This window comes from Aotus nancymaae, unplaced genomic scaffold, assembly GCF_030222135.1.
Source record: "Aotus nancymaae isolate 86718 unplaced genomic scaffold, 86718_ANA_hifiasm-v0.15.2.pri h1tg000018l, whole genome shotgun sequence".
NCBI lineage: Eukaryota > Metazoa > Chordata > Mammalia > Primates > Aotidae > Aotus > Aotus nancymaae.
Genome location: NW_026988430.1, coordinates 8,458,503 through 8,484,872, shown reverse-complemented (window position 1 = coordinate 8,484,872; position 26,370 = coordinate 8,458,503). Strand labels below are relative to the sequence as shown.

The following is a 26,370-nucleotide window of genomic DNA, read 5'->3' as shown; positions in this document are numbered from 1 at the left end:
CAAAGTCCTGGGATTACAGACGTGAGCCACCGTGCCTGGCCCAGTTAATTTGCCTTTGTGGATGAGGCCCACAGTCCCATGCCAGCCATTCCCAAGTTGAGTTCCTCAGAGCACCCTTGGGAGGGCACTGTCAGGGACAAGGCCACACAACGGTTAGAAGGCAGTGTTGCTTCCCTCTTCTGGGGGTCACAGGGTTCATAACATGGTCTCTTGGCTCTGAGAAGTCCTTCAGGTGGAGGATAGAGACCCCTACCAGTTCCTCTGACCCTGCCTGCCTCCCTCCCCTGGGACTTGGGGTTTTCCTTATCCCTTCCCCTTGTCTGTCACCTCCCTGAGGCCCTGGCTGGCCCTGTCTTCCAGGTGCCCAAAGCTGAAGAAACTCGTCCTGAACAAGAACCGCCTGGTGACCCTCCCAGAAGCCATCCATTTCCTGACAGAGATCGAGGTCAGGCATGCTGGGCCGGCGCAGAGGGTTTGGGAGGGCTCAGCAGAGACAAGGAAGGGGTGTGCCCTAGAGCAAGGGGGACCCAGCAGAGGCCTCCTAGGGGGGCGGCCAGTGCCAGGCCACCCATGGGGAGAAGGTGGGCTGCCTCCCTGTATCCAGAGCACACTCCACAGTCTCATTGAAACCCCCAACCAGCCCCAGAGGTGGGTGGGACAAGAACCCGGTCCCTGGCCTCTCAGCCCTGTCACTGCAGACAAGAATAAGAAACTGGATTGGTGTGTCTGGGAGGCGGGCGCAGGCTCAGTGCCGGCTCTGTTTATCCTACGGGGCAGGTCCTGGATGTGCGGGAGAACCCCAACCTGGTCATGCCGCCCAAGCCCGTGGACCGTGCCACAGAGTGGTACAACATCGACTTCTCACTGCAGAACCAGCTGCGGCTGGCAGGTGCCTCTCCTGCTACAGTGGCTGCGGCTGCAGCTGGTGAGTGAGGAAAGCTCTCGCCTGGGAGCAGGGGTTCCTCTCAGACCTCAAATTATGTATCTGTAAATTGGGTGGGATACAGCTTTCTGGACCCTGGGGTATGGAGTTGGCCCCTGGTTGGTTGCAGGCGAAGGGGGCGGCAGGCCCAGTGAGGGCTCAGCTGTTTGCCCCTCCCCTAAGCAGGGAGTGGGCCCAAGGACCCTCTGGCTCGCAAGATGCGGCTGCGGAGGCGCAAGGACTCGGCCCAGGATGACCAGGCCAAGCAGGTGCTGAAGGGCATGTCAGATGTTGCCCAGGAGAAGAACAAAAAGCAGGAGGTGAGCCAGGTCAGGGCTGGACAAGGCAGGGAGCCTTGGCTTCTACTTAAGGCTGACCCTGGCCTTGATCCTGGCCGAGAGGGACGGGAGGCGCTGGCAGCGAGATTAGCTGTGCAAAGGCCCTGTGGGCAGCAAGTAAAGACCGACCTGAGTGGCTTCACAGCATCAAGCCATGCTCTGTGACTCTGCCCCCAGGAGAGCACAGATGCTCAGGCCCCCGGTGGGAAGGTGCGGCGCTGGGACCAGGGCCTGGAGAAGCCGCGCCTTGACTACTCCGAGTTCTTCACGGAGGACGTGGGCCAACTGCCCGGCTTGACCATCTGGCAGATCGAGAATTTCGTGCCTGTGCTGGTGGAGGAAGCCTTACACGGCAAGTTCTACGAGGCCGACTGCTACATCGTGCTCAAGGTGAGGGCTGGCCGTGTTGTTAGGGGCCTCCTCTAAGATGGCTGAGTCCCCATCTCCAGAGTTTTGTTCAGGGAGGCCAGATGGGAGGTGGGCAGGCCGGTGGAGGTGGTCCAGGCACGGGGTAATACAACACCTCTGGGGCTGGGAAGCCCGTGTGTTCAGAGTGGCCTCTCTGGGGTGGCCAGAAAGCCAGGGTGAAGGCTGACGTGTCCGATGCGTTGGCTCCCAGACCTTTCTGGATGACAGCGGCTCCCTCAACTGGGAGATCTACTACTGGATTGGTGGGGAGGCCACACTCGACAAGAAAGCTTGCTCTGCCATCCACGCCGTCAACTTGCGCAACTACCTGGGTGCCGAGTGCCGCACTGTCCGGGAGGAGATGGGCGACGAGAGCGAGGAGTTCCTGCAGGTGCCAGCCCCTTTTAGAATTGGGGGTGGGCAGAGTGGGGGACCCAGGGAACTCTGGTGCAGGGCAGTGGGCCCAAGGCAGGTAGGAGGAACAGGTAGGCAGGCAGGCGGCTGGGGTTAAAGGGGGCTGGATCAGCGATACTGTGATGCAGATCCTGATCTGTGTTACAGACCTAAGGCAGACGGCAGGGTAAGGTCTAGGGGTGGCCAAAGCCTGGGTCAGTGGAGAATAATTCAGGAACACAGGGCAGAATTCAGCCGGGCAAGGATGAGGGTGCAGGCTGGGCTTGGGAGCTAGACCAAATGACAAGGGAGCTAAGAGCAGAGGGAGCTGAAAGCAGGGTGGAAGGGGTGTTGCCAAGAGCAGTGAGGAGGCGGGGCCAAAACCTGTTACTAGGGGGTGGGAACACACCTGGGTAACAAGAAGGCAGGGTCAAGGGCAGGACTAGAGTACAGTCTTGAATAAATTATTGAGCCCTGTTAGCTGCCAGCTGGTTACACCTAGACATATGTTTGCAGGTACACACACATGGAGTTCATGTGCACACACACCCCCACCCTGAGTTTTTACCCATATTCACCCAGATTTCCACTCTTCCACGAATCCACTTGCTTGTGTACCCTGATATGCGTGTATCTAAACATGCTGCAGGCATCTTTACACGCGTGGGTGAACACATCCATATTTTCATACATCCCAACACCCCAATGTGTGTATGTTTATAGGCACAGATCTGTTTTTTTGTTTTGTTTTGTTAGATGGATTCTCACTCTGTCGCCCAGGCTGGAGTGCAGTGACAATCTTGGCTCACTGCAACCTCTGCCTCCAGGGTTCAAGCGATTCTCCTGCCTCAGCCTCCTGAGTAGCTGGGATTACAGGCATGTGCCACCACGCCTAGCTAATTTTTGTATTTTTTTTTAGTAGAGATGGGCTTTTGCCATGTTGGCCAGGCTGGTCTCGAACTCCTGACCTTAGGTGATCTGCTCACCTTGGCCTCACAAAGTGCTGGGATTACAGGCGTGAGCCACTGCGCCCAGTGCCCAGCCAGATCTGTTTTTTGTTTTTGTGTTTTTTAATGGAGTTTTGCTCTTGCTGCCCAGGCTAGAATGCAATGGCACAATCTCGACTCACCACAACCTCCGCCTCTCGGGTTGAAGAGATTCTCCTGCCTCAGACTCCCAAGTAGCTGGTATTACAGGCATGTGCCACCATGCCTGGCTAATTTTATATTTTTAGTAGAGACAGGGTTTCTCCATGTTGGTCAGGCTGGTCTCAAACTCCTGACGTCAGGTGATCTGAGCAGCACCACCAAGGCCAGGTACAAGGACACTGTAGGGTCTTTTGTGTGAAGGAAAGGGGTATGAGCCTCGCTGATGACTCTGCATCCTGCTCTCAGGCTCTTTGCAGAGAAAATTAACAAGAATGAGCAGAAAGGGAAGGCCAAGATCACCCTGCTGGTGCAGGGCCAGGAGCTCCTGGACTTCTGGGAGGCACTGGGTAGGGAGCCCTCTGAGCTCCGCCTTGGCCTCCCAGAGTGCTGAGATTACAGGTGTAAGCCACGGCGCCTGGCCAGATCTGCTTTTTTAAAACATCATAGATTTGCAGCACTCAATTCACCTGTACGCAACTCTGTACCACACCTGACGGGCAGTGGTTGGTGGGGGAGGGACAGCTCAGTGATGAAGAACCACACCCTCACACACAGGTGTTTGACAATGACATCTCCTACATTGAGGGTGGAACAGCCAGTGGCTTCTACACTGTGGAAGACACACACTACATCACCAGGTGAGACATGTAGGCAGTGTGGGGCATGGAGCTGGAGTTGTCTGGAAAGGGGTGGAGGGGAGGGTATTGGGGCTAAGTTGGGCCATTGGTGCCCACACTGAGCCACTCTTGCCCTGCATCCAGGATGTATCGTGTGTATGGGAAAAAGAACATCAAGTTGGAGCCTGTGCCCCTCAAGGGGGCCTCTCTGGACCCAAGGTGAGCCCCAACGATGTGAGGTGGGGGTGCTTCACCCTCAGCCTCCTCCCCACCAGTGGGGGCAGGTGTGGGCCTGTTAGAAGAGGAGGCCCTCTAACAGCCCCTTTAACTCCTGCCCATGACCTTGGTGGGAGGTCCCTGAGACTCACTCAGAAACCCCATAATGGGGGATTTGTTTGGTGGGGTCAGGAGTGTGGGGCGATCATTGCCCCATGCCCCATCACAGCTCCTTCTTGCCCCTTCCTATCCAGGTTTGTTTTCCTGCTGGACCGAGGGCTGGACATCTACGTGTGGCGGGGGGCCCAGGCCACGCTGAGCAGCACCACCAAGGCCAGGTACAAGGACACCGTGGGGTCTTTTGTGTGAAGGAAAGGGGTGTGAGCCTCACTGATGACTCTGCGTCCTGCTCTCAGGCTCTTTGCAGAGAAAATTAACAAGAATGAGCGGAAAGGGAAGGCCGAGATCACACTGCTGGTGCAGGGCCAGGAGCTCCCGGAGTTCTGGGAGGCACTGGGTGGGGAGCCCTCTGAGATCAAGAAGCACGTGCCTGATGACTTCTGGCCGCCCCAGCCCAAGCTGTACAAGGTGAGCCCTGCTGCTGGGGTGCAGGACTGGCCTGACCCACAGCCACCTGCAGCGGTGTGTAGCCCATTCCTCTAATCAGGGCTACTGACTGGGGCTACTGACTGGAGGAATGAGCTACACACCGCTGCAGGTGGCTGTCGGTTCCATCTCGACCTTGGTGGGGAGAGGGTGCCACCTTCTGGATGGGGAACCGTCTGAGCAAAGGTCCAGAGGCTGGTTTTGAGAAGTGCATGAGGGAGTGTTTCCAGGATGGTGGGGCTGTAAGGGAGACAGAAGCGCCCAGTGCCAGGTCTGGAACCTTGGCTCAATTATCCAGGTGCCAGGAAGCCACCAGATTCTTGTGAACAGGAATGGGACAAGTTAGAGAATTAGAAATGGCATGAAGGCCGGGCGCAGTGGCTCACACCTGTAATCCCACCACTTTGGGAGGCCAGGGCAGGCAGATCATGAGGTCAAGAGATCAAGACCATCTTGGCCAACATGGTGAAACCCTATCTCTACTAAAAATATATTTTTTTAAAAAATTAGCTGGGCATGGTGGCATGTACCTGTAGTTCCAGCTACTCAGGAGGCTGAGGTAGGGGAATCGCTTGAACCCAGGAGGTGGAGGTTGCAGTGAGCCAAGATCACGCCACTGCACTCCAGCCTGGCGACAGAGCAAAACTCTGTCTCAAAAGAAAAAAAAAAAAAAAGGGAATGGCATGAAGGACCTGGAGAGGGCAGGCAGGGAAAGTATTTAAAAGCCCTTCTGAAAGAATATCCCTAAAAAGACCTTGATTGATGGGGAGAGGGAAACAGGAGCAGGCAGTGAGCCATGCTGCAGGGCAGGGCTGGTTCCAGAGCAGGGGGCTGTGGGTGAGATTCCTGTCTCCAGAACCCCTCCCTGCCATGCCCATCCTTCGTGCCAGGTGGGCCTGGGCTTGGGCTACCTGGAGCTGCCACAGATCAACTATAAGCTCTCCGTGGAACATAAGCAGCGTCCCAAGGTGGAGCTGATGCCAAGAATGCGGCTGGTAAGAGACACAGGAGGAGGGCGTGGGCCTGGATCGCTCCCCATTGGCCGGGCTTTGACCTCCAGGCTCCTGGTCTGCAGCTGCAGAGTCTGCTGGACACACGTTGCGTGTACATCCTGGACTGTTGGTCCGACGTGTTCATCTGGCTCGGCCGTAAGTCCCCGCGCCTGGTGCGCGCTGCCGCCCTCAAGCTGGGTCAGGAGCTGTGCGGGATGCTGCACCGGCCACGCCATGCCACAGTCAGCCGCAGCCTCGAGGGCACCGAGGCGCAGGTGCGCTTGCCGCTCCGGAGGCCCCTCCCCAGGATACTTCCGCACCCTGACGTGCTCTGATCTCTGTGGTTCCACTACCTCCCTACAGAGCTGGGCCCAAACCCACCTCCTCTTTGCTGACCCTGCCCAGGCCCCGCCCCCTCTGCAAGCTGCCCCTCCTACTACCTCTGTGTCCGAGGCCCCACCTCCCAAGCCCCGCCCTAGATCTCCCTTGGGTCCCGCCTCTCAAGCCTCGGACTACTTCCTCCAACCCCAACCTTGATCAATCCGCACCCCTCATAGTAAGTTGATGACCTCCCTGTCAGGTGTTCAAGGCCAAGTTCAAGAATTGGGACGACGTGTTGATGGTGGACTACACGCGCAACGCAGAGGCTGTGCTGCAGAGCCCGGGTCTCTCCGGGAAGGTGAAACGCGACGCCGAGAAGAAAGACCAGATGAAGGCTGACCTCACTGCGCTCTTCTTGCCGCGGCAGCCGCCCATGTCACTGGCGGAGGTGGGGCGGGCCCGGGGGCAGGTGGGGGCGGGTCCAATGCACAGAGCTTGCTCAGACCTGCCGCGGGCGGGGCTCTGCTACCCGCAGGCAGAGCAGCTGATGGAGGAGTGGAATGAAGACCTAGACGGCATGGAGGGTTTCGTGCTGGAGGGCAAGAAGTTCGCGCGGCTGCCGGAGGAGGAGTTCGGCCACTTTTACACACAGGACTGCTACGTCTTCCTCTGCAGGTGCCACCTCAGCACTCTTCCCCGAATTCCTCCCCTGGTGCTGGGGACTCGAACCCTTGCTCACAACCCTCCAATCCGGCAGGTACTGGGTACCCGTGGAGTACGAGGAGGAGGAAAAGAAGGAAGGCAAGGGGGAGGAGAAGGCCGAGGGCAAAGAAGGCGAGGAGGCAACAGGCGAGGCAGAGGAGAAGCAGCCAGAGGAGGACTTCCAGTGCATCGTGTACTTCTGGCAGGGCCGCGAAGCCTCCAACATGGGTTGGCTCACCTTTACCTTCAGCCTGCAGAAGAAGTTCGAGAGCCTCTTCCCTGGCAAGCTGGAGGTGCGCCCGGCAGCTCGAGGCCAAGCAGAGGGGTGTGGTGGGGCCCAGACCCAGTGGAGGTTTGGGTACCGAGGGGCAGGTGAGGGTCCAGGGAGCTACCCGTAACACTTCCGTATCCCCAGGTGGTACGCATGACGCAGCAGCAGGAGAACCCCAAGTTCCTGTCCCATTTCAAGAGGAAGTTCATTATCCACCGGGGCAAGAGGAAGGCAGCTCAGGGTGCCCTACAGCCCAGCCTCTACCAGATCCGCACCAATGGCAGCGCCCTCTGCACCCGGTGCCTGGCTTGGGGAGGACACAGTGGTGAACAGGGGTCAGGGAGCAAGGCCTGACTCCTTGCTGACACCCCATCCCTTCCACAGGTGCATCCAGATCAACACTGATTCCAGCCTCCTCAACTCCGAGTTCTGCTTCATCCTCAAGGTGGGGTTGTGGGTCTGAGGCAGGACACCATGGACCAAGGGGTGGGGCGTTTGGTGGCTGAGCCAGCCTGGAACACCCCCCCACTCCCACCCCTGCACACTCCCTAGGTTCCCTTTGAGAGTGAGGACAACCAGGGCATCGTGTATGCCTGGGTGGGCCGGGCATCAGACCCTGACGAAGCCAAGTTGGCAGAAGACATCCTGAACACTATGTTTGATGCCTCCTACAGCAAGCAGGTCAGGAGGTGGGCAGGCAGGCGGGCACACACGGTGGGGGGTGCGGGTAGGGCAGGCAGGGGCCCTGGGTTGGACCGGCCTTTCCCACAGGTGATCAATGAAGGCGAGGAGCCTGAGAACTTCTTCTGGGTGGGCATTGGGGCCCAAAAGCCCTATGACGATGACGCCGAGTACATGAAGCACACGCGGCTCTTCCGGTGAGGCCAGGGCCCTGACCCCTCCCCTGTCTTGCCACTGCTGCTTATGACCTCTGGCCTCACCTTGACCTTTGACTCCCAGGTGCTCCAACGAGAAGGGTTACTTCGCAGTGACTGAGAAATGTTCTGACTTTTGCCAAGATGACCTGGCAGATGACGACATCATGTTACTAGACAATGGCCAAGAGGTGAGGTGCTGCCACCGGCCCTGCCCATCCAAGGAGATGCCTATAGGCTTGTAAATGGGAATTCTCGGGCCAGGAGCGGGGGGGTGTTCCCAGGCACCCATGCGACCATCTCTTTTGCTGCCCCCACAGGTCTACATGTGGGTGGGGACCCAGACTAGCCAGGTGGAGATCAAGCTGAGCCTGAAGGCCTGCCAGGTGAGCTGGGTGGAGGGAGGGCTAAGGTGGGGCCTGTGGGCAGGGCAGGGTCATCACTCAAGGCTGACTCTCCTTTGCCAGGTGTATATACAGCACATGCGGTCCAAGGAACATGAGCGGCCTCGCCGCCTGCGCCTGGTCCGCAAGGGCAACGAGCAGCACGCCTTCACCCGGTGCTTCCATGCCTGGAGCACCTTCCGCAAGGCCCTGGCCTAGGACAGACTGGCACAGCCCCAGGCTTGGTGAGGAAGAGGAAGGGGCCTTGTCCACTTTCTGCTAGCAGAGAATGTACTCAGGTGACAACGCCTGCCCCAGCCACACCCAGTACCACAGTCCCCAGCAGCCACAAGCAGCACCAATGGGGGTGTGCCCTCAGGGGTCTGGGAAATCCGACTCCCTCCACAGTGTGAGCACACATGTGAAGCCCCCTCACTCCCCTGCCAGGGATAAAGCAGATGTGGCTGCCCTTTAAGAGATATTAAATGCTTTTATTTTCAATATTAAAAATCAGTATTTTTAATATTAAAATGGCACTAATTTTAACAAAATGACAGAAAAAAACCCCAAGGTATAATCTACAGGGAAACTCATCTTGGCCCCCCACCCCACTACACGCACATCTGACTGGGGTGCCCAGCAGAGCTCACAGTCACATCCATGCCCACACACACATACACACTCATGACAGGCTGGGGACTGGCCCAGGAGCAAGTACCAAAATAGTTTTAGAAACAACTGTCCAGCCCAGGTGCTAGAAAAATACTCTTTGCAAAGTGAGGGGGAAGGACGGTGTGTGGAGTGGGAGGTGGGATGAGGTGCTAGGCCCCACCCATCCTCTTCCCTAGGCAGCAGACCCCCCAGGGCAGCCAGATGCCTGTAGGAGGACTCAGTTCTGGCCCCAGAGGCTCTGGGCCAAGTCCCAGGCCCACACCCTGGGGCTGGTGCTGCTCCAGGGCCCCGGGTCACGAGGGACAGGACAGCAGTCCAGTGGAGCCTACAGGTTAGCAGGTGTGGGTCTATGTTAAGGGGCCAGGAAGGTGCCAGGGATCCAGCACTCCAACTCCAAGCAGGGCAGGTGGAGGTCGGGATAGTTCTGGCCTTCCTGGGAGAGGGAGAGAAGAGGTATCAGCAGAAGGTGAGGGAGGGCCAAAGAGGACAGGTGGACTGCCACAGCACCCGGGCCACACAGGTGCCACCACTCAAGTCTCCTCTGCAGGACAGGCATGGCTCTTCAGTGACTGCCTGAGACGGGCTTGCTGAGTCTCTAGGTGGGTATCCAAGTGCCAGGCCACATATGCCCCATTGAGGCCAGGGAGGGGTACCAAAGAGCTGGAAGGTGTCCATGTGCTGTACAAGGTGGGGCCATGGCATACAGTCAGGTGGCTGGGAGCATGAGGCAGCAAGTATGTTAAGATTCCCAGATCCAGGTGAGGATCCACACTGAGACTCAGGTGGGGCATCAGCCACTTGCTGGGCCCAACCGGCAGGACCTGACCTTGTGCACCTCAGTGATCTCATCTATGAAATGGGCTGGCCAAACCAGCTCCCAGGCCCCAAACTGCTGCCACCTCTTAAGTGGTTTAATCTGGTCTTGTCCTAGCCACCACCTGTCACATGCAAGGGCTGAGGGGCTGGCCTTGCTTTTCTAATACACAACCATGACATTTGTGTCTATGTGAGCCCCAAAAGTCCCCAATTGAGACCACACTTTCGAAGGGAGCCAGGCTTCAGAGAGTGCCACCATCACAGGGGTCTGCCAGGGTCCCAGGTGGGAGACCAGGGCCAAGTGGGGCTCAGACAGGGGCTGGAGGGGTGGGTGCTGCCAATGGTGAGGACCAGGGCCCCACCCCTGCAGCACCTCATTTGATCAGGATGGCACAGGCACGGGCCTCATCTTCTGCCAGGTTCCTCAGGTTCTTCTCAGACTCCTCGGAGGAGCTGCGAGATGGGGGTTGTATTCAGGGGTGGAGGCGGGGGAGCCCCTGGCAGCCCTGGAGAAGGAGGCCGAGGGGACAGGGTAACCCTTCCTGTGGACCTGCCCACCAGCCTCACCCCAGGAAATCCTTCACATCTTCCACTGTGACGTCCCCCGTCATATCCAGCGTGGTGTCAGCACTGGTGGCTGAGTCGATGGACATGGGCGAGAGTGTGGCCTCAGGTGGCTCTGGGGTGTCTGCAGAGAGCAAGTGATCAGCCCCTACCAGGACCCTTAGCACCCTCTGCACCTAGGGGCCAGGGGACACAGGCCCAAAGGCAGCCAATAGTGAGAGGTGACACCCATGGGCACACAACTACCCCTCTTCTACAGATCCTGCCTGATCCCTGAGCTATGTGAGTCCTGACTCCCTCCCTCAGGGCACCCTAGGGCCAGGGCCTGGACCCATTTCATGCCCCTCCTCACCATATCCCTTGCTGTGGGCTAGATCAGGGCTTCCATCAAGGCTCTGTGGGGCCAGCAGGATGCTTGGGGTCCCATTAGCCTGGCTCAGCTTGGGTGACTCTCGGAGTCTGTAAGTGCAGAGACAGGCATGTGGGGACCATAGGTGGGTGCCTTGAGGCTGGCACATTAGATCTCTGCCCTCCCACTCCCAAGCCCAGGGAAGGCAGATCTTGGGGGTGGGATGAGACCTGGCCCTGGTCATAGGTCCCCCAGACTAGGGGCTGCCTCCATCCACACACCTGGCCTGGGTGGCATCATGGGGCCAGTTAATGTCCAGAGAGCAGAGCGGTTCTGTGATGTTCCGGGCACTTAGGGAGAAGCGTTCAAATTCTGATGGGGATATCAGGTAAAAGCCTGGGTGGACAGAAGAATGAGGACTGCAGTTAGGAGATGCTACCAACCACAGCTCCTCCGTGGGCGGGGCCTGTGCCCACCCGGAGTGCCCTTCCCAAGCAGCACTGGCCCTGCTCAGCTTGCTTGCCTAAGGAAGGCCTCCTTGGCCTCAGCCCCACCTCACCCTGGCCATGGCGCGTGAAGATGCACGAGGCGATGCCGCTGATGTCCTCCTTCCGGATGCAGGAGTAGTGCACCTGGGGCCGCAGGCCAGGCACCGAGAAGACGTGGACATCGCCCAGGTTGGTGAGGCAGGCCAGGCAGGTTTCAGCATAGTCCTCGCAGGCCACACTGGCAAACGTGGCCAATGCCACCTTGCGCACACGACAGCCCTCATGGGCCGTCAGCTTGAACTTGGTCTTTGCGCTCACCTTGGGCAGTGTGAAGACCTGACAGCAGGTGGCCGGTAAGCACAGAGCCTGGCCCTGTCCTCATCCCCAGGGCCCCTCACCCTCATGGCTGCTGACCCACCAGCACCCACCACAAAGCCCAGCCTCATTGCCACGTGGCCTCCCCTGCCTGTACACCTGGCTGGCCCTGCTGGCACTGCCCCACTAAATTCCAGACTTCACGCTGTACTCCAGAAACCTCCCAGGCCCTCTCTCGATCTGTGACAAAATCAATCACAGAGTGCCTAGAGTTCTTTCAAGGCAGCGCCCCTGGGGACTGGGCTCAGGCGTCTTGGCAGAGTACAGGAGCCTTGCAGGGGACAGTGAGATAGGACAGTCTTAGGGGAACTCAGCAGGCTGAGGGGGCATCAGGGTTCTTGGGGAGAAGTTTTCTGCTGGCTAGGGGTGTTTTGCTGGGGTGCAAGGGTCTTAGGGTCCCAACAGTGGGGGATACAGGCAGGCAGGGGCTCCAGAGGATCCAATGGTGGGGGCCTGGAGGGGAGTCCCCCACAGCCCACAGTGGCTCACCTTGAACTGCTCCTCAGACGCGATGAGCACAGCATGACCACCCTGCATGTCAGGTGCCTGCGCCAGGTCCCGTGAGGCCTCGTAGGGCTCGGGCAGCGGGCGGCCACGCCCGTCCAACACGGCAATGGCCACCACAGGCGCCCGGTGCATCAGCTGCACTTCCTTGCCCAGCACGGCCTCCACTGCTTGCTCAGGCCGCTTCTCACCACCCACCACTGCTGCCGGCACCTCTAGCGCATAGGCGAACACAGAGCCCGAGTTGGTGCCAGCCCACATGGTAGGCCCATGGTGGGCCCCTGCAGAAAACGAGCTTGTGAGGAGGGCGCTCCCTGCAGGCCAGGCATCTCCCCTGCAGTCTCCCCACAGACTGCAGGCACTTCCCGGCCTCTCTTGTACCCCTCCTTCCTAACTGTGACACCCTGGGACTCAGGGCTGGTTCCCTCCTGTCCCATGCCTCCCTGGTGACCTCCAGCCTTGAGGCCTGAGACTCCAACTTTATGCTGCTGACTGCAGTCAGAGCCCAGGATGCAGCCCTCCTGCAGAGGCCCCAACAGCTGGAGCGCATCTGCACAGGATGCCAATGGGCACCCAAACCAGACCCTGAGCCCTCCAGCTCCATCCCACTGCACCTTCAACCCCCATATCAGTAAATGCAGCTCCATCCTAGCATCACTCACCCCCAAGCCCTACAAGCCCGACTCCTCTCTCCAGCCCCGCATCCCCTTGCTAGTCCTGTCAAGAGACTGGAACCAGGCCCTCATGCACCCCACACGTGCATCTTGTCTCAGCCCCTGCTTCACCCCACCTTCAGTGTGTTCCCCACGTGGCAGCCAGAGAAAGCCACCGAGCCTGGGGACACCTAGGATGCCCATCCACCGACCCTGCTCTGCCTGTGTGAACCGAACCTCTTGGGGATGAGCTTTAGTGGAGAATCAGAGCCAAGCCCCGCAGAAGCCAGGGCAGACTCAGAAGCTCACCCACCTGCACCCTGATGACCTGATGGATCCTGGGGCAGTAAGTATCTGCACAACTCAAAACATGCGCAACAGGAGCCCCAGGCGGCCACGAACATGACCCTCCTTGGGATGGTGGAACAAGTTAAAAACCCCAGGCTGTCCTCTTCTGGGTCTTTGTGGTCAGAAAAAAACCAAAAAGCCAAAGAATCCCCCACCTCCAGCTCCATCCGCCACATCCAGACAGTGGGAAAATTCACTGCACTCCCCTGGGGGAGCTGGATGGTAAGGGTTTTTTTTCTGAGATGGTCTCGCTCTGTCATCCAGGTTGGACTGCAGTGGAGTGATCTCGGCTCACTGCAACCTCCTCCTCCCAGTTCAAGTGATTCTCCTGCCTCAACCTTCCAAGTAGCTGGGATTACAGGCGCCCACCACCACACCTGGCTAATTTTTGTATTTTTAGTAGAGACAGGGTTTCAACATGTTTGCCTGGTGGGTCTCAAACTCCTGACATCAGGTGATCCAGCCACCTCGACCTCCCAAAGTGCTGGGATTACAGGTGTGAGCCACCGCGCCTGGCCACATTCAGTAAAACTTTCAAACCTCTTGCAAGGTGCAGTCCCACCACCTCCCCTGCCACCACCTATCTCCCAGGTGGCCAACTGAGGCCAACCTCCCCAACCCTTGCCCTGTCCCTGCCCCTGCCTTACCATCTCGAAGGAATGTGTCGGCAAAGTATAGGCAACGCACGACACCTGACAGGGAGTCATCGGCAGAGCGGGGCTCAATGCGGCGCTGCACAGGCGTCATCTCCACGTCGTGGGGGCAGGCCTGCTCGGCCAGCTGTGCGTTGGCCTCCTGCAACTGCAGGGCGGGTGCTCCTGAACACCCATCTCCCTAGCACTCCAGCGGCCTTGCAGCCTGGCTTGTGCCCTACATTCTGTTACCATTCCCCCACCACCCTGCCCAGCTCATCCATCCCTCTGGAGGGCCCAGGGACTGCAGAGGGAAGAGCACTGTGCGATATGGAGGCCCCAGGGGTTCCAGGCCAGGGCCAGGGCCAAGGCACAAGACACAGGCACAGCTCCCATGCAGCCTACCCCAGCTCACCTTGCTGCTGGCATTAGCAGCCCGCTTCTTGCCCGAGACACGGCTCTTACGAATGCGACGGAAAGACTGGCGCAGTGACTTCTTCAGAGACTTCACCCGGGAGAGTGGCCCCTCCATGGCCAGGGAGTCGTTGGGGTGAAGAGTGCACCTGGGGGCAGACAGGGTCCAGTCGTGCTACACAGCAGTCTCCTGGAGTGGCCACCACACTCCTGCTGGCCTGATGAGGCACCTAGGTCAGGGAGTCACAGCCCCTCTGGCACGGTCCTGTGGACCCAGCTGCTGGTGGCACTGAGAACGTCCTTCTTGGAGCTGCCAGGTTATTTATTTATTTATTTTAATTTTTTTTTTAATTTTTTTCTTTTTTTTTTTTTTTTAAGACGGGGTTTCACCATGTTGGTCAGGCTGGTCTTAAACTCCCGACCTCAGGTGATTCGCCCGTCTTGGCCTCCAAAGTGCTTGGATTACAGGAGTGAGCAACCACGCCCAGCCGCTGCCAGGTTATTTCTTACAGGGCAATGGAGATTAGTGGGACCTTTGCCACACCAAACACTAGAGGCGGAAACAGAAGCCCAGACCCCATCTTGCTGGGGGCTCCAGCTGCCTAGCCGCCCCCACCCCACACACCTGGCCAGCACAGGGCTCTTGCGCTGGTAATCAAAGAGGCCAAAGCCATGACTGGTGCCAAAGGCCACGAGGCTCCACTCGGTGTGGAGTGTGACAGCGGTGACAGCAGCTGGCGGCAGGCACTGCACCAGGACACGGGGCTGGAAGCCAGCAGGCCAGGGCAGCAGCCCCGTTCGTGGGCTCAGCCGCTCATGGCCCTTCCACGTGAAGCCCTCACGGTCCTGGAGGAGGTCCACGATGGCCACGCTGACCGCCTGCTCCGCCGGCACATCACTGAGCTCCAGTACCAGCACCTGGTACAGCCAGGCAGGGGGAATGTCAGCACAGGGGAGGGGCTACCCTGGGCCCCACTCGGCCTGTAGCCTCTGAAGCAGCCCCAGGTACCACCAAGGTGGTTCTAGGACTGTCTTCAGTTCATCAGCCAAATATGCACTCACTGAATGCCTACTGTATACCAAGGCCCTCGCTGAGCACCAAGGAACACAGTGGTGACCAAGATACACTAGTCCCTGCCCTCCGAGGGCAAAGTGCCCATCCTTACCCTGAGCCTCTGTCTCCCAGTTAGCAATAAGAACACAGTGAGCACCCCCTGTATGCCATGAGAACACCTGAGCACAGAACGGGCACAAGTTCCCGCCCTCTCCTCAACACTCTGTGTTTCCCGACCCCCTGCCAGAACCTGATTCAAGGCCCCCAGCAACAGGCCACTTCCCATCTGTCCTCACCCCAGCCAGCCCCACCAGCCCCACCAGGAGCCCTATTCCCACCTTGGCTTTTCCCTGTGCCAGTCCATCTCCCCCTCCACCAGACCCTCCAGTTAAGACCCAACTCCTCCAGAAAGCCTTCCCTGACATCTCCAACCCAAGGCACACCCAGCCCTACCTGGCCTGCAGTGCCAGCCACCACCATCTGGGCTGTGTACTTGCAGAGAGAAACCTTCTGCACACCAAGCCGGGGATCATCACTGTAGGGATCGAAGCAGCCCACCTGGAGGGAGGGGAAGGAATGATGAGTCCAGGCAGAGTAGGGACCAGCTCCTCAGGGCCAGGGGAGGGGCCCACCTTGCGGAAGGGTGGCCAGTCGTCCTCGGCAGCCTGGGCCAGGCTGTCAGCGTGCTCACAGTCTGTCTGGAAGAGGCCGGCTGTGCTCAGCTTATAGAGTGGCCGCAGCGCCACACCCGAGGCATCCCAGAACCTCACAGTGCCGTCCTCATGGCTGCAGGGAGGGCAGATGTCAGGGCCACCCCTGGGTTCCTGGGAGGCCTGTACAACCCCTCCATTCACTTATCCGATGACCACTCACTAAGCACCTACCGCACGTGCCAAACACTGACTGGAATCCTATTGTTATGACAAACAATAGGCACCTACTGTATACAGCACAGGCGCACTGTGCACCTGCTATATGCCAGGCCACATGAAACACACACACCTGGGCCCTTTAAACCAAACAGGGTGGAAATGATCACCCTGATTAAAAGGAAGTGGCAGAGGGGGACATGTAGAGAGCAGAGGACTACAGGGGTTCTGTCCGCACTGGAGCACATATCGAAGGTGATCAAGAGCAAGGCAGTCACAGAACAGAGTGTGGGGCATCCCAGGGGGAGGAGCTGCCTGGGGCCCAAGACAGCCACGTAGGCGGAGGAGCAGGAAGACTGCAGAGGCCAGGAGGAAGCAGGGAGGGGCAGAGGAAGGAGTAGACAAATCTAGGGCACAGCCTTAGGACACAGCTGCAGAGCCCAAGCAGGGCCCCAGGCAGTGGTGAGAGCCCAGAGCCAGGGCATGAAAGGTGTGTGACTGGCTGAGACTCACTCCAGCAACCCTGAAAGCCACAGCAAGCTCTTCAGCAGGGAAGGGCACACCAGAGCCAGAGGCCTGAGGGTCCCAGCATAGGTGGGAGTTGGGGCAGGGCAGGAAGTTGGGGCCTGAGTCACCGGGCACGTCAGTGCCCGCCAGGCCCAGGTTGGGCTCTCTGGCACCTTCCTTGGGCACCTCAGCGTGGGCCAGCCCAGATTTTCCAGTCCCAGGGCAGGCAGGCTGGGTGGGTGGAGCCCTCGGGTTTGGTAGAGCTTAGTTCCAGGCCAAAAGGCAGAGCAAGGCAGCCAGCACCTTGAACCAAGGTCCAGGGAGGTTTCACCCCAATCCACCCTAGGCAATGAGGAACTACCTGGTCCCACCAGGGGCCAGGCCTGAGTCTCCTGGCACCTCTGCACCCACCAGGCCCAGGATGGGCTCTCCCTCAACAGCAAGGGGCCCCTCACCCACATAAGCACGCACACCTACCCAGTCAGCAGCAGCCCTCGCTGCAACGGCTCCTGGGCCAGGTTCCGGCCCCCAGTGATGGGCCAGCTCTGGGAGGGGGTGGCAGAGATGTGCACACAAGGTTAGGACAAACATCTTCTCCCTCTCATCCCAAGCATGGCACATTCTGACCTCCAGGCCTAGAACTGGAACACTTCCCCCTCCTCAAGACTCCACCCTGCAAGACTCCCTGACCCCCGAACATACCAAGGCACTGGAGACAGGCTGGGGGCTCTGCTGCTCGCCAGCGCTCACTATGCGGGCCCACAGCTTGGCGGGGACATTGGCCACATGGGCTGAGCAGGTGATTGCAGATGAGTGCAGTGGGGCCAGGTATGGGGCAGGCACGGCTGGCCAGCCAGGAGTCTGCAGGTCCAACACCACCAGCTCCTCTTCTAGCAGCACAGCCAGGGCCTGGGGGTCATCAAATTCTGTGGGATGGAGGGGCCATGGGGTGAGTACAGCCACAGGTGGCAAGGGTGCCAGGTGGGGCTGGGAAAGGGTAGAGTAGGGCAGGGCAGGGGACCCACCATCCTCGGGCCGCATGCTATGCACAGTGAAGAAATCGATGATGCGGGAGGTGAAGTCCAGCGTCACCAATGTCTCAGCTCGAAGCACACTCACACAGTGGCGGTCACCATAGCTGGCACGGGGCATGCCACCACTGAAGATGATAAAGTGGCCCCTGTGTGTGGAGGGAGGTGTGAGAGCCATGAGCCACCTGGGTCTAGAGCACATACTGCATGTCCCAGGCAGAGCCCACCCTTCCAGCCAGACCCAACTCACATCGGACACCCACTCCCTTGACCTACCCAGATTCACAGTTCCGCCACAGAATCTTGTTGATGGCCTTGCAGGGAAAGGGGCCTGGGGGGTGGGACAGCATCAGACCAGACTCGCTGGTGGTTCTTAGCACTTCTGCCATTCCTGCCCTGCCCTCCGCTGCTCTCTACCTTGCAGCTGCCTCCTGCCTCCCTGGAAAGTCGTCGGGGGAGGGGAAGGCACACTGCCCCCAGACCAGGCCCTCGGGGGAGTCACTCCTCAGCCAGTTTGGCTTGGCTCAGTGGTGCCGCCTCCTGCCACCACCCTCTGGCTGAGGCCTCCCCAGCACTCACCGTAAGGTGTGGTGGCCACTGTGGGCTGCAGCGTTGGGGAGCTGCCGGTATCCACAGACCAGACAGCGTAGCTGCCATCGCTGTGCGAGCTGACGACAGTGCTGCTGTCACGCCCCCAGCACAGGCTCTCCAGCTGCTGTGGGCAGGCGGGGGCAAACAGGTAGGCATGAGCCATGGTGGGCATGCACAAAGGTCCCAGGCTGAGGGGACATGGGCCTCACCCACATACCTGGTTCCCCAGGAAGACGTGGTCTGCACACTGTGAGGCCTGGTTCCAGATGACCAGCAGGCCCCGGCTGTAGCCAATGAGAATCTTTGTGGGGTCCCGCAGGTGTCCCTGGAGAGACTCCACAGGGCCCAGCGCCTTTCCGCAGCGGTAGTCATCTGGCACGCTGTGAAGAAAGGCTGGTGAGCCAGCAGAGCCTCCCGGGCACAGAGTGTGTGCTAGGAAGCCCACCAGCCTCTTACCTGCGCAGAACCTCGCCTGGGGCGAGTGTCTGCCCATCAAGCAGGGTCAGGGTGGTAACATCCAGGAAGAAGACACTGCTGCCCTCAGTGCCCAGGGCTGCTATGTTGCCGGCAGCCACCAGCAGGACCACTGTGACTCGGGTAAGGCTGGGCAGTGCACTGCAGGGAACAAGGGGAAGGGAGTGAGGGTGCGAGCCCATCCACCTGCTGAGGTGGGGTGTGATGGGCTGGGCCACTGCTGATAACTCATCGCTGGCTCCACAGCACACACTAGGGCCTAATTACAGAGCCACCCCAGGAAGACATGCGTCATAATCAGCCCGCTCAATTATTCATCAGGATGTCAGCAGGGAGACAGATAAAAATAGGCTCCCCAGGTCTTGCAGACTGAGCTCCCAGCTCCTTCCACTCACTAGGAGAGGACAGCAGGAACCAGGGCATTGCCCAAGCCAGGACCAGGAGCTCCTCCCCGAGCCCCACCTAGGAAACCCGCTGCTAACTCTCAGATATCTCCTCACTTCACAGGAGGGCCCCAGATACCCCCATCTGCAGAAGCTGGGAGGCACCAGGAACCCATCCCTGGGTTAGGACTCCCTTGTTCCAGCTATTACAGGCAGGGCTGGGGAGAGAGATGCCCCCTACTCTCACTCAGCTGGGGCATGCTGCCAGCACCTCACCAAACAGCCCATGGGACCCTCCTTGCCCTCAAGCCTGTCCTCTCACCTATGCACAGAAAGGCCTGTCTCCCACCCACAAGTGAGGGGCCAGGGGACCCTTGCTATTACTAACTGGCTTAGGCCCTGCCCCAAACCCCTAGACGCCCCCATCAATGTAGTAAGTGTAGTGCCAGGCCTCAGGTCCTAGGAGTTTGGCATATAATGCATGTACCTCCTGCTGTTCACAACATTAATTACCTGCTCACCTCGACTCAGCCCAAACTTCCCATTTAACCTGAAAAGTTTGCAGAGTATACCTCAGTAAAGCAGGGTCCAACAGCTGCAGCCTAGGACCCAGGCCCGGCCCAAGGCACCGCTCCCTGAACCCAGCCCCCGCTAGCAGCTGCCCGTCCCCATGCTGCCTTTACACAGCAGGCTCTCAGAGCCTCCCCTGGATCCTCCCCGTCTGGCGGCTGGCCCCAGCCAAGTTCTCCAGTACCTGGCACCATCAAAGCCGGGCCGGCTGGGCAGCTGGAAGCTCAGTGCCTCTTCCAGGTGGGCACAGCCATTATGGTGGATAATCTCCCACAGATGCAGGCTGCTATCATCAAGCACGGTCAGGAGGCGGCCCTGGTATATGAGCAGAAATGAAAACTGGGCTGGCCTAGGGGGGTGAGTGGATATGGGGGCCACAGGGAGCTGGCCAGTGGGATGCAGAGGCTCACCTGGCCAGGCAAGAAGTGCATCTGTGTGATGGTGGCTGCGTCCCGGTGCAGGCCTGTGAACTCCACACCAGGTGCACCATAGCTGAGGGTGGCAGGTCAAGGTGGAAACAGGAGTGGACCAGGAAATCACAGCAAGAGATACCCAAGGCTCCTCTTTCACCCAGACTATTCCAGTGGGCCCCACCATGGGCTGACCATCCAGGAGTCATCCCTGAAGAACAGAGGCCCCCTCCCTAAAGCTCCCACCCTGCACCTCCACAGTATCCCCAAGCTCAGTGTGCAGGCTCCACTCACTCCTGCAAGTTGGGTGCTGCTATGGGATCTTCACTTCCTGTAAACTGAGTCAGTGACTCCCACCTTGGAGGGCTGTTGCAGATCAAGTGAGAATAAACACACCCAGCAGGCTTGGCCTCAGCCTGGTGAGAGGCTGGGGCTCCGCTTCACTTTAGCCCCGGGTGTGTCTATGGGCTCTGGGAGCTGTGCCTCGCCAGATGGGACCAGGTAGGCCAAAGACGCAAGGCCAGGCCTGGACAAGAAAGCCAGAGGGGAGGAGAGTTCAGTCTGCCTTTTCCCACAGCTTCAGGCCAAACTTCAGCCATGGGTAAGAAAACCCACCTCCTCCGAGGCAGGCAGCCAACAACCGCCACCATGAGGGAGGAGAGACCCCAGCCTGCCCATTCAACAGATGAGCACAGAGACTTGGAGGGGTTGGGTGACCTGCTTGAAGTGCTCAGTGTCAGTGCCTGAGTCCCAGCAACTCCAGGGTTGATGGTGGACTGCAGGGCGGGCCTGAGGGTCCCCAGGACAGAGGATGCAGGGGAGTCAGCAACGTTGCCCCAGTGACAACACAGGAGCCGTTGCCTAGAGCTTGAGCTGGGATTCCCTACAGGAGCCTGGCAAGGAACTCTGAAGAAGGGACAAAAGAGGGGACAGGAGCAGCTGGGTGGGAACCAGGGTTGTCAAGGAGATGGGGCCGGCCTGGTAGGGGGAGGGACAGCTTCTAGTGACCAGGGCTGGCCCTCTCCAGCCTCAGTTTCCCAACCCGAGGGGCTCCAGGCAGTGGTGGTCAGGGGAAACAAGGAAGGGAAGGCGACCCCGGGCTCCGGCTTCTTTCTGAGGCTCAGTCTCCTCATCTTTGTGAGCCTGAGGAACAAGCAAGTGCACAGGAGACCCCAACCCAGGAGGAACATCTGAAGGCTGCAGGGACACGTGTGGATGCAGCGCAGCACCCACAGGGGTGGGAGCAGCAGGCAGGCAGCAGGGCATGTGGGCCCAGAGCACTGCCCCACTCACCCTACAGGTGCTGCTGGGGCCATGGGAGAGGAGAGGACATCTCAGCCCATCTGCACTCCCCAGAGTAGGCAAGGAGTCCCGCCCCTTCCTGGCCAGTGCCCCAGCTCTGGGGTGAGAAGACCCCCTTCCCACACCCTCCCCTTTCCCAGCACTGACACATTTTCTGGGAAGTGATGTCCGAAACCAGGGTACTGAAGCCCAGAGGGCCACACAGGAGGGGTGGGGGTCGGCACCCCTAGCCAAGTCGCCATCAGCCAGACTCTGCACCTTGGCTTCCCCAAGAGCAGTTGGGGTGGGATTCTCCAGGGCTGGCAAGGAGGCACTGAGCTGCCGGTCTGCCCCTCACCCCCACCCGGCGCCTGCAGGGAAAATGCCCGCTTTGTGCAGCTCACACAGCCCATTGTGCAGCAGCCAGGATCCAGGTGGGGGCCGTACTGCGCTCACCATGCCGAGCCTGGCACTGCCCCCAGCCCCCTTGGCTGCACACATGTGTCTTCACATTCATACATGTGTGTGCACCAGCTCACCAGGGCCCCCAGCCCACCTGCCACCCTCCATGGGTATCACAGCCCAGCCCCCCGGCCTGGCCTCCCCAGTCACAGTTGCTGGGATGATGGCAGGGTCGCCTAGGTAACTGGCTGGCTGACATGTAGCAAGGCACAGCTGTGGCTACTGAAAACTAAGCCCCCATCACCCAGCTCTCAGCAAAAGGACCCCTGAGATGACTCATCTCTGCACAGTCGTCCCAGGTACAGAAGCCATGCCAGCCTCCACCAAGATCCCAGCACTTACAGTAGTGTCCACAGAAGCCCCCACTACTGCCCATCAGAGCACCTCTGTCCTCCTCTTGAGCTGGACACTGCCAAGACTGGGACCCCAGAACACAGGGAACTACAGGCAGGTGGTCCTGAACAGATCATGAACACCTATTCTGCAAAGGATACATCTTGACAGCCCCAGACCTGGTGCCAATGGCCATGATGCGAAGTTCGGGGTCGAAGGCCAGGGCGCTGGGCTGGTTGGGGAAGCCATGCTCCACAGTCTGTGAGGAGGGGAGGGCTGCTGGGGGTAAGCACTCCCAGGTACCTGTGCTTTGGCCCACCCCAAGGCAGACTCCAGGGTCTGCAGCTGACACACTGGGGATAAAAGCCAGGTCTACTAAGTCTGTGCCTCAGCATCCTCAACTGTGAAATGGGTTATCATGCCTCCAGTTGGTGGGGAGGTGGCTAAGCCCCTGGATTCCACCATGACTCTACCGTGTGAATGGCCTGCAGAGGCCCTCCCCTTGCCAAGCCCCTGTGTCCCTCAATGCACACGGGCTCATGTGGACCCTACTGCACGTAGGCTCTAGCAACCAACAGGTGAAGCAAGGCTCACAGAGGTGCAGGCACCGACGAGGCCCCACCTGCCCCGTGAAGGGCTCCACACCCCACTCTTCAAGGCACAGACTAAAGATTGGGGAGGAGTCCCACATGACATCCATGACGAGCCCCAAACACAGGCCTGAGTGGAGGTCACAGGTCAAGGGAGAACACCGCCAGGCAGAGACTTTTGACTCCTCCCAGACACAGGGAGACAGAGGCCCAGAAAGAGGTAGCTTTCTGCCTGGACCCTGAAGGCATCATCCCACCTCCCCACCTGCCAACAGCTGGGCAACATGATTCCCATGCCCATCAGCGGCGGAGACGCTATTAAGGGGGTTTGTGTACCTAGAGTGTCCATGGACAGGTCCCCACCCACTCCCCTGCCCCTTTCACAGTGCAGCCCTTCTCCATCAGTCTCCTGTCTTTAGCCGGCTGTGCCCTCCCTGGGAAGCCTGCACAGCTGAGCTCCAGCGCCATCCTGAACATCAGTGCAGGACACCTCACATTGGCCACTGGTAACTCCTTTTTCATTTCTTTTCTTTCTTTCTTTCTTCTTCTTCTTTTTTTTTTTTTAACTTCTACCACTGGTAACTCCTGACCCACTGACTTGGGCAGACGCATATTTCTAAGAAACCCCAGTTCCTAGCCTGTAACCCCAACCTCCCTCCCGGCCTGCCTCTGCCCATCCAGGTGGGGACTGAGATCTCTGGGCAGCTGGTTTGGTCATGGCCTAGCTGTTTGGCCTTGGGCAATTCACAGTACTCTCCAAGCCTCAGTCTCCCATCTGGGCCCTGAGGACAGTAAGCCCACCTAAGGACAGAGCTGGCCATTTGGCTGGGGCTTCTCTCTCCCACCGATAATGCCACGCCCTTGCTGCACCTGACCTTGTCTAGCCAGTCCCTCACTACAATCATGGTCCAGAGACAGGACACTGCATCACAAACCCCCACAGCTTTTCCACTTTCCAGCATCTGCTTCCCTCATACCCCACATCCAGCCCATTTCTGAGCCCCATGAACTCAGTTTCAAAACACACAGAGGTCACCCCCGACCCTGCTCCAGGCCCCACCATCACCCGCCGGGATTGGTGCTCACTACAGTCTCTTCCCCCACAGAGGCCAGAGATCCTATGGAAACCACAGCCAGATCATCGTCCCTCCCCCGCTCAGGCTCCTCCTGGGATCCCAGCTAAGGGAGGCTTGTGCCTCCGGGCCTTTGCACCTACTGCCCCTCTGCCTGGAACACACTTCTCCCAACACTTCCTGTTGCTCTCAGGAGTCACCTCCTCAGAGAGGCCTCCCTAAGCCATCCTGGCTGCAGCAGCCGCCCTGGCCACACCTCCCACCTCCTTGCCCTGCTTTATTTGATCCACAGCACTGGCTACCACCCCAACCGCTGCCTATTTTACTTTTTTTGCTTTGGCTTTTCACTGTCTCCTGCACAAGTACATCAGCCCCCTGAGTTAAGAGAATTTGTCCTTTTTGGTAACTACTGTTGTCCTGAGCACCTTGGAGACCCCACACACAGTGGGGCTCAGTATTTGTTAACAGAGAAGGCAGATTCCACAGGCAACGTGTGGGCTGGGCTGGGATTTGAACCCAAGACTCAGAGTCCAAAGTCTCTGCTCACTCCTGATCTGTATTCTACCCCCCAAACTCAGGAACCAGGGGCCTATTCCCTAGCAATCACCTATTGCCCGCTTTGGTGACTAAGTCCCTTCCCCAAGACCACCCTACTTCCTGCCACTGCTGCCCACACTTCTCCTCAGTGGAGGGCCCTTACCTTCTGCCACCCCAAGGTTAGCCAGAGTGGGCTGAGCTTTGCCCCCAGCTGTCTCCAGTCCCAACTGCACACCCCAATTCACTGGCTGAAGATATAGCATTTAGGTCAGGCACGGTAGCTCATGCCTGTAATCCTAGCACTTTGGGAAGCCAACATGGATGGATCTCTTGAGCCCAGGAGTTCAAGACCAGCCTGGGCAACATGGCTCTACAAAAAATACAAAAACTAGCCAGGCATGGTGAAATGAGCCTATAGTCCCAGCTACTCAGGAGGCTGAGGTGGATCACCTAGCCAGGGAGGTTGAGGCTGCAGTGGACCGTGATTGTGCCACTGTACTCCAGCCGGGGCAAGAGACCCTGTCTAAAAAAAAAAGTGACATTTAGCCCTGTGCCTGTTCCTGCCTTCCCCGAAGGGCCATTCTCCTTTCACCTCACCCTCATAGCCTCCCTGGCACAGAAAACAGGCGCCATGTGGGGACCGCGGAGCAACAGCTTCCCCTCTGAGCCCCTCTCAGGTTCCCGGCAGGTTCTCAGCCACCATGTGAGGGTCCTGGCAGCTCTCACCGGCAACCACTGCAGACCTCGGCAGGGAAACCCTGAGCCCTCCCAGGGCCTCTGCTACTCCAGGTCCAGCCGTCCCAGAGCCTCCTCCAAGACAAGAGGCAGCCCAGGGCGCCTGGCACGACATTGGCCCAGGATCACAGCAGCCCCTCGGAAAAAATCCCTGCCCCCCAAGGTTAAAATCCAACCCCACCAACACAGGAACTCAAGAAACATACTGGCTGAGGTCACTCTGTGACTCTGGGCAAGTTGTCACCCCTCTCAGAACCTCAATTTTCTTACCTGTATTTTGAAGATAACTCTAATTTCGAAGAGCAGTGAGAGGCTCTGGGTAAGACTGAGGACAAAACCAACGCCCCCAGAGCAGTGAGCCAGGAGCAGGCTGAGGCCCTGCTCTAACATCAGTGCAGAGGGAGGCGGGGGCTGGGGTGGCCCCTTTCCCTGGCCCCTTGTGTCCCACTAGGGGAAAGGAAAGAAAAGCCTCCACCTCACTCCACCTTGGTGCACAGCAGCAGGACAGCTGGTCCATGTGGCACAGGGAGCCAGGGCCCACAGTATGGAGAAAAGTAGCCTCATTTCACCGCTAGGGAAACTGAGGCCCACGATTTGAAGTGCAGTGTAGTATACAGCCAGCCATGTCCCCTGGACTGGGGGCCCCGGGCAGAGCAGGGCAGGGCAGAGCTGGGTAAGGCAGAGCCTGGAGCAGTGGGGGAAAGAAGGAGAGGCTCCTTGAAGGGATTTCCCAGCGGCACCCCCCACAGCTGCCTTGCCCTCACTAACCCTCTTGCCCTCCAGGGTGCCAAAGCACAAAACAAACCGGGGCCCAGGGTTGTCCCAAAGGCCGAGCAGGAACGCAAAGAAAAAGGATAAAAGAGACATAGAGTGAGCGACAGAGTAAGAGGCCAAAAGACTCCAGAGAGACAGAGAGAGACACGCAGAGAGACAGGCGAAGAAAACTCAGAGATGAAGAGGCAGAAAGAGACATGAGAGGCAAGGAGATAAAGGGAGACAGGCAGAGATACGCAGGGTCAGAGATAGGCACCCCCACACATACAGGCACAACTGGAGCGAGGGAGCCAGTCAGCGACGGAGAGAGAGGAACAGAGACCCAGAGACAGGCAAAGAATCTCAGAGACAGAGAGACCCAGACACACAGAGACGGGCAGAGCCAGGGCGGCCCGCAGAGACTCAGGGAGCAGACACGGAAAGTCGGCCGAAAACCCAGACCCACCCAGAGTCGGAACGAGAGCAGGGCCCGCCGAGGGGGCGCGCGGCCCGGCCCCCGCCCCGCGCCGCGATGCGCGCCAGCTCCCGCCCCCCAGGCCCGACGTGGCTTCGACCCTGGGCCCCCAGCCCGGGCCCCCCTCCCGCCCCAGCCCGGGCCGCTGCCGCACCTTGTTGAAGGCGAAGAGCTCCTGCTTGAGCTTCTCGCGCTGCGGGTCGGCGCCCTGCCGCCGGAACCGAAACTTCATCAT

The 26,370-nt window shown here is 59.0% G+C and overlaps 2 protein-coding genes across 5 annotated transcripts in view; one reads left to right on the top strand and one right to left on the bottom strand.

Annotated features, from left to right (window-relative positions):
* The window catches only part of FLII (FLII actin remodeling protein), a 17,009-nt gene extending 8,176 nt beyond the window's left edge, over positions 1-8,833 (top strand). The window contains exons 10-30 of one of the 2 annotated variants that reach the window (XM_012438763.3): positions 361-445; positions 778-925; positions 1,109-1,242; positions 1,438-1,650; positions 1,880-2,059; positions 3,765-3,847; positions 3,971-4,045; positions 4,297-4,380; positions 4,459-4,630; positions 5,539-5,643; positions 5,724-5,915; positions 6,221-6,409; positions 6,497-6,636; positions 6,719-6,956; positions 7,079-7,233; positions 7,319-7,379; positions 7,487-7,615; positions 7,706-7,812; positions 7,895-8,000; positions 8,130-8,195; positions 8,277-8,833. In XM_012438763.3, the coding sequence (XP_012294186.2) occupies positions 361-445; positions 778-925; positions 1,109-1,242; positions 1,438-1,650; positions 1,880-2,059; positions 3,765-3,847; positions 3,971-4,045; positions 4,297-4,380; positions 4,459-4,630; positions 5,539-5,643; positions 5,724-5,915; positions 6,221-6,409; positions 6,497-6,636; positions 6,719-6,956; positions 7,079-7,233; positions 7,319-7,379; positions 7,487-7,615; positions 7,706-7,812; positions 7,895-8,000; positions 8,130-8,195; positions 8,277-8,411 (2,797 nt within the window). In that variant the 3' untranslated portion in view covers positions 8,412-8,833. Of the gene's footprint in view, positions 1-360; positions 446-777; positions 926-1,105; positions 1,243-1,437; positions 1,651-1,879; positions 2,060-3,764; positions 3,848-3,970; positions 4,046-4,296; positions 4,381-4,458; positions 4,631-5,538; positions 5,644-5,723; positions 5,916-6,220; positions 6,410-6,496; positions 6,637-6,718; positions 6,957-7,078; positions 7,234-7,318; positions 7,380-7,486; positions 7,616-7,705; positions 7,813-7,894; positions 8,001-8,129; positions 8,196-8,276 lie in introns of both variants that reach the window. The other variant, XM_012438762.2, reaches the window with a different exon arrangement.
* Positions 8,663-26,370, bottom strand: LLGL1 (LLGL scribble cell polarity complex component 1). Of its 3 annotated transcripts, XM_012438764.3 has the most exons (23): positions 25,178-26,112; positions 22,134-22,231; positions 19,897-19,978; positions 19,671-19,801; positions 18,516-18,674; positions 18,277-18,439; positions 18,048-18,183; positions 17,745-17,799; positions 17,463-17,617; positions 17,140-17,363; positions 16,915-16,982; positions 15,694-15,847; positions 15,515-15,619; positions 14,633-14,925; positions 14,009-14,156; positions 13,609-13,762; positions 11,946-12,241; positions 11,153-11,417; positions 10,875-10,989; positions 10,597-10,703; positions 10,248-10,368; positions 10,054-10,133; positions 8,663-9,297 (listed from the first exon to the last, which is right to left on the bottom strand). In XM_012438764.3, exons 1-22 carry the CDS (start codon positions 25,295-25,297, stop codon positions 10,055-10,057), a joined length of 3,228 nt encoding a protein of 1,075 aa, XP_012294187.1. In that variant the 5' UTR covers positions 25,298-26,112; the 3' UTR covers positions 8,663-9,297; position 10,054. The 3 variants fall into 3 exon arrangements, with proteins under 3 accessions (XP_012294187.1, XP_064234315.1, XP_064234316.1); XM_064378245.1 differs by lacking the exon at positions 25,178-26,112 and adding an exon at positions 26,290-26,370 and having other exon boundaries at positions 8,663-10,133; XM_064378246.1 differs by lacking the exons at positions 22,134-22,231; positions 25,178-26,112 and adding an exon at positions 26,290-26,365 and having other exon boundaries at positions 8,663-10,133; positions 19,897-20,107.

Bases quoted from the DNA above. Each gene is read 5' to 3' on its own strand.
- LLGL1 (XM_012438764.3), bottom strand. From the start codon at position 25,297: ATGTTAGAGCAGGGCCTCAGCCTGCTCCTGGCTCACTGCTCTGGGGGC. The intron at 18,440-18,515 runs GTAAGAGGCTGG...CTTTCTTCACAG, and splicing joins CCAGGCGAGGTTCTGCGCAG to CGTGCCAGATGACTACCGCT. The intron at 17,800-18,047 runs GTGAGTGCTGGG...CCCACCCCCCAG, and splicing joins AGTGGCCACCACACCTTACG to GCCCCTTTCCCTGCAAGGCC.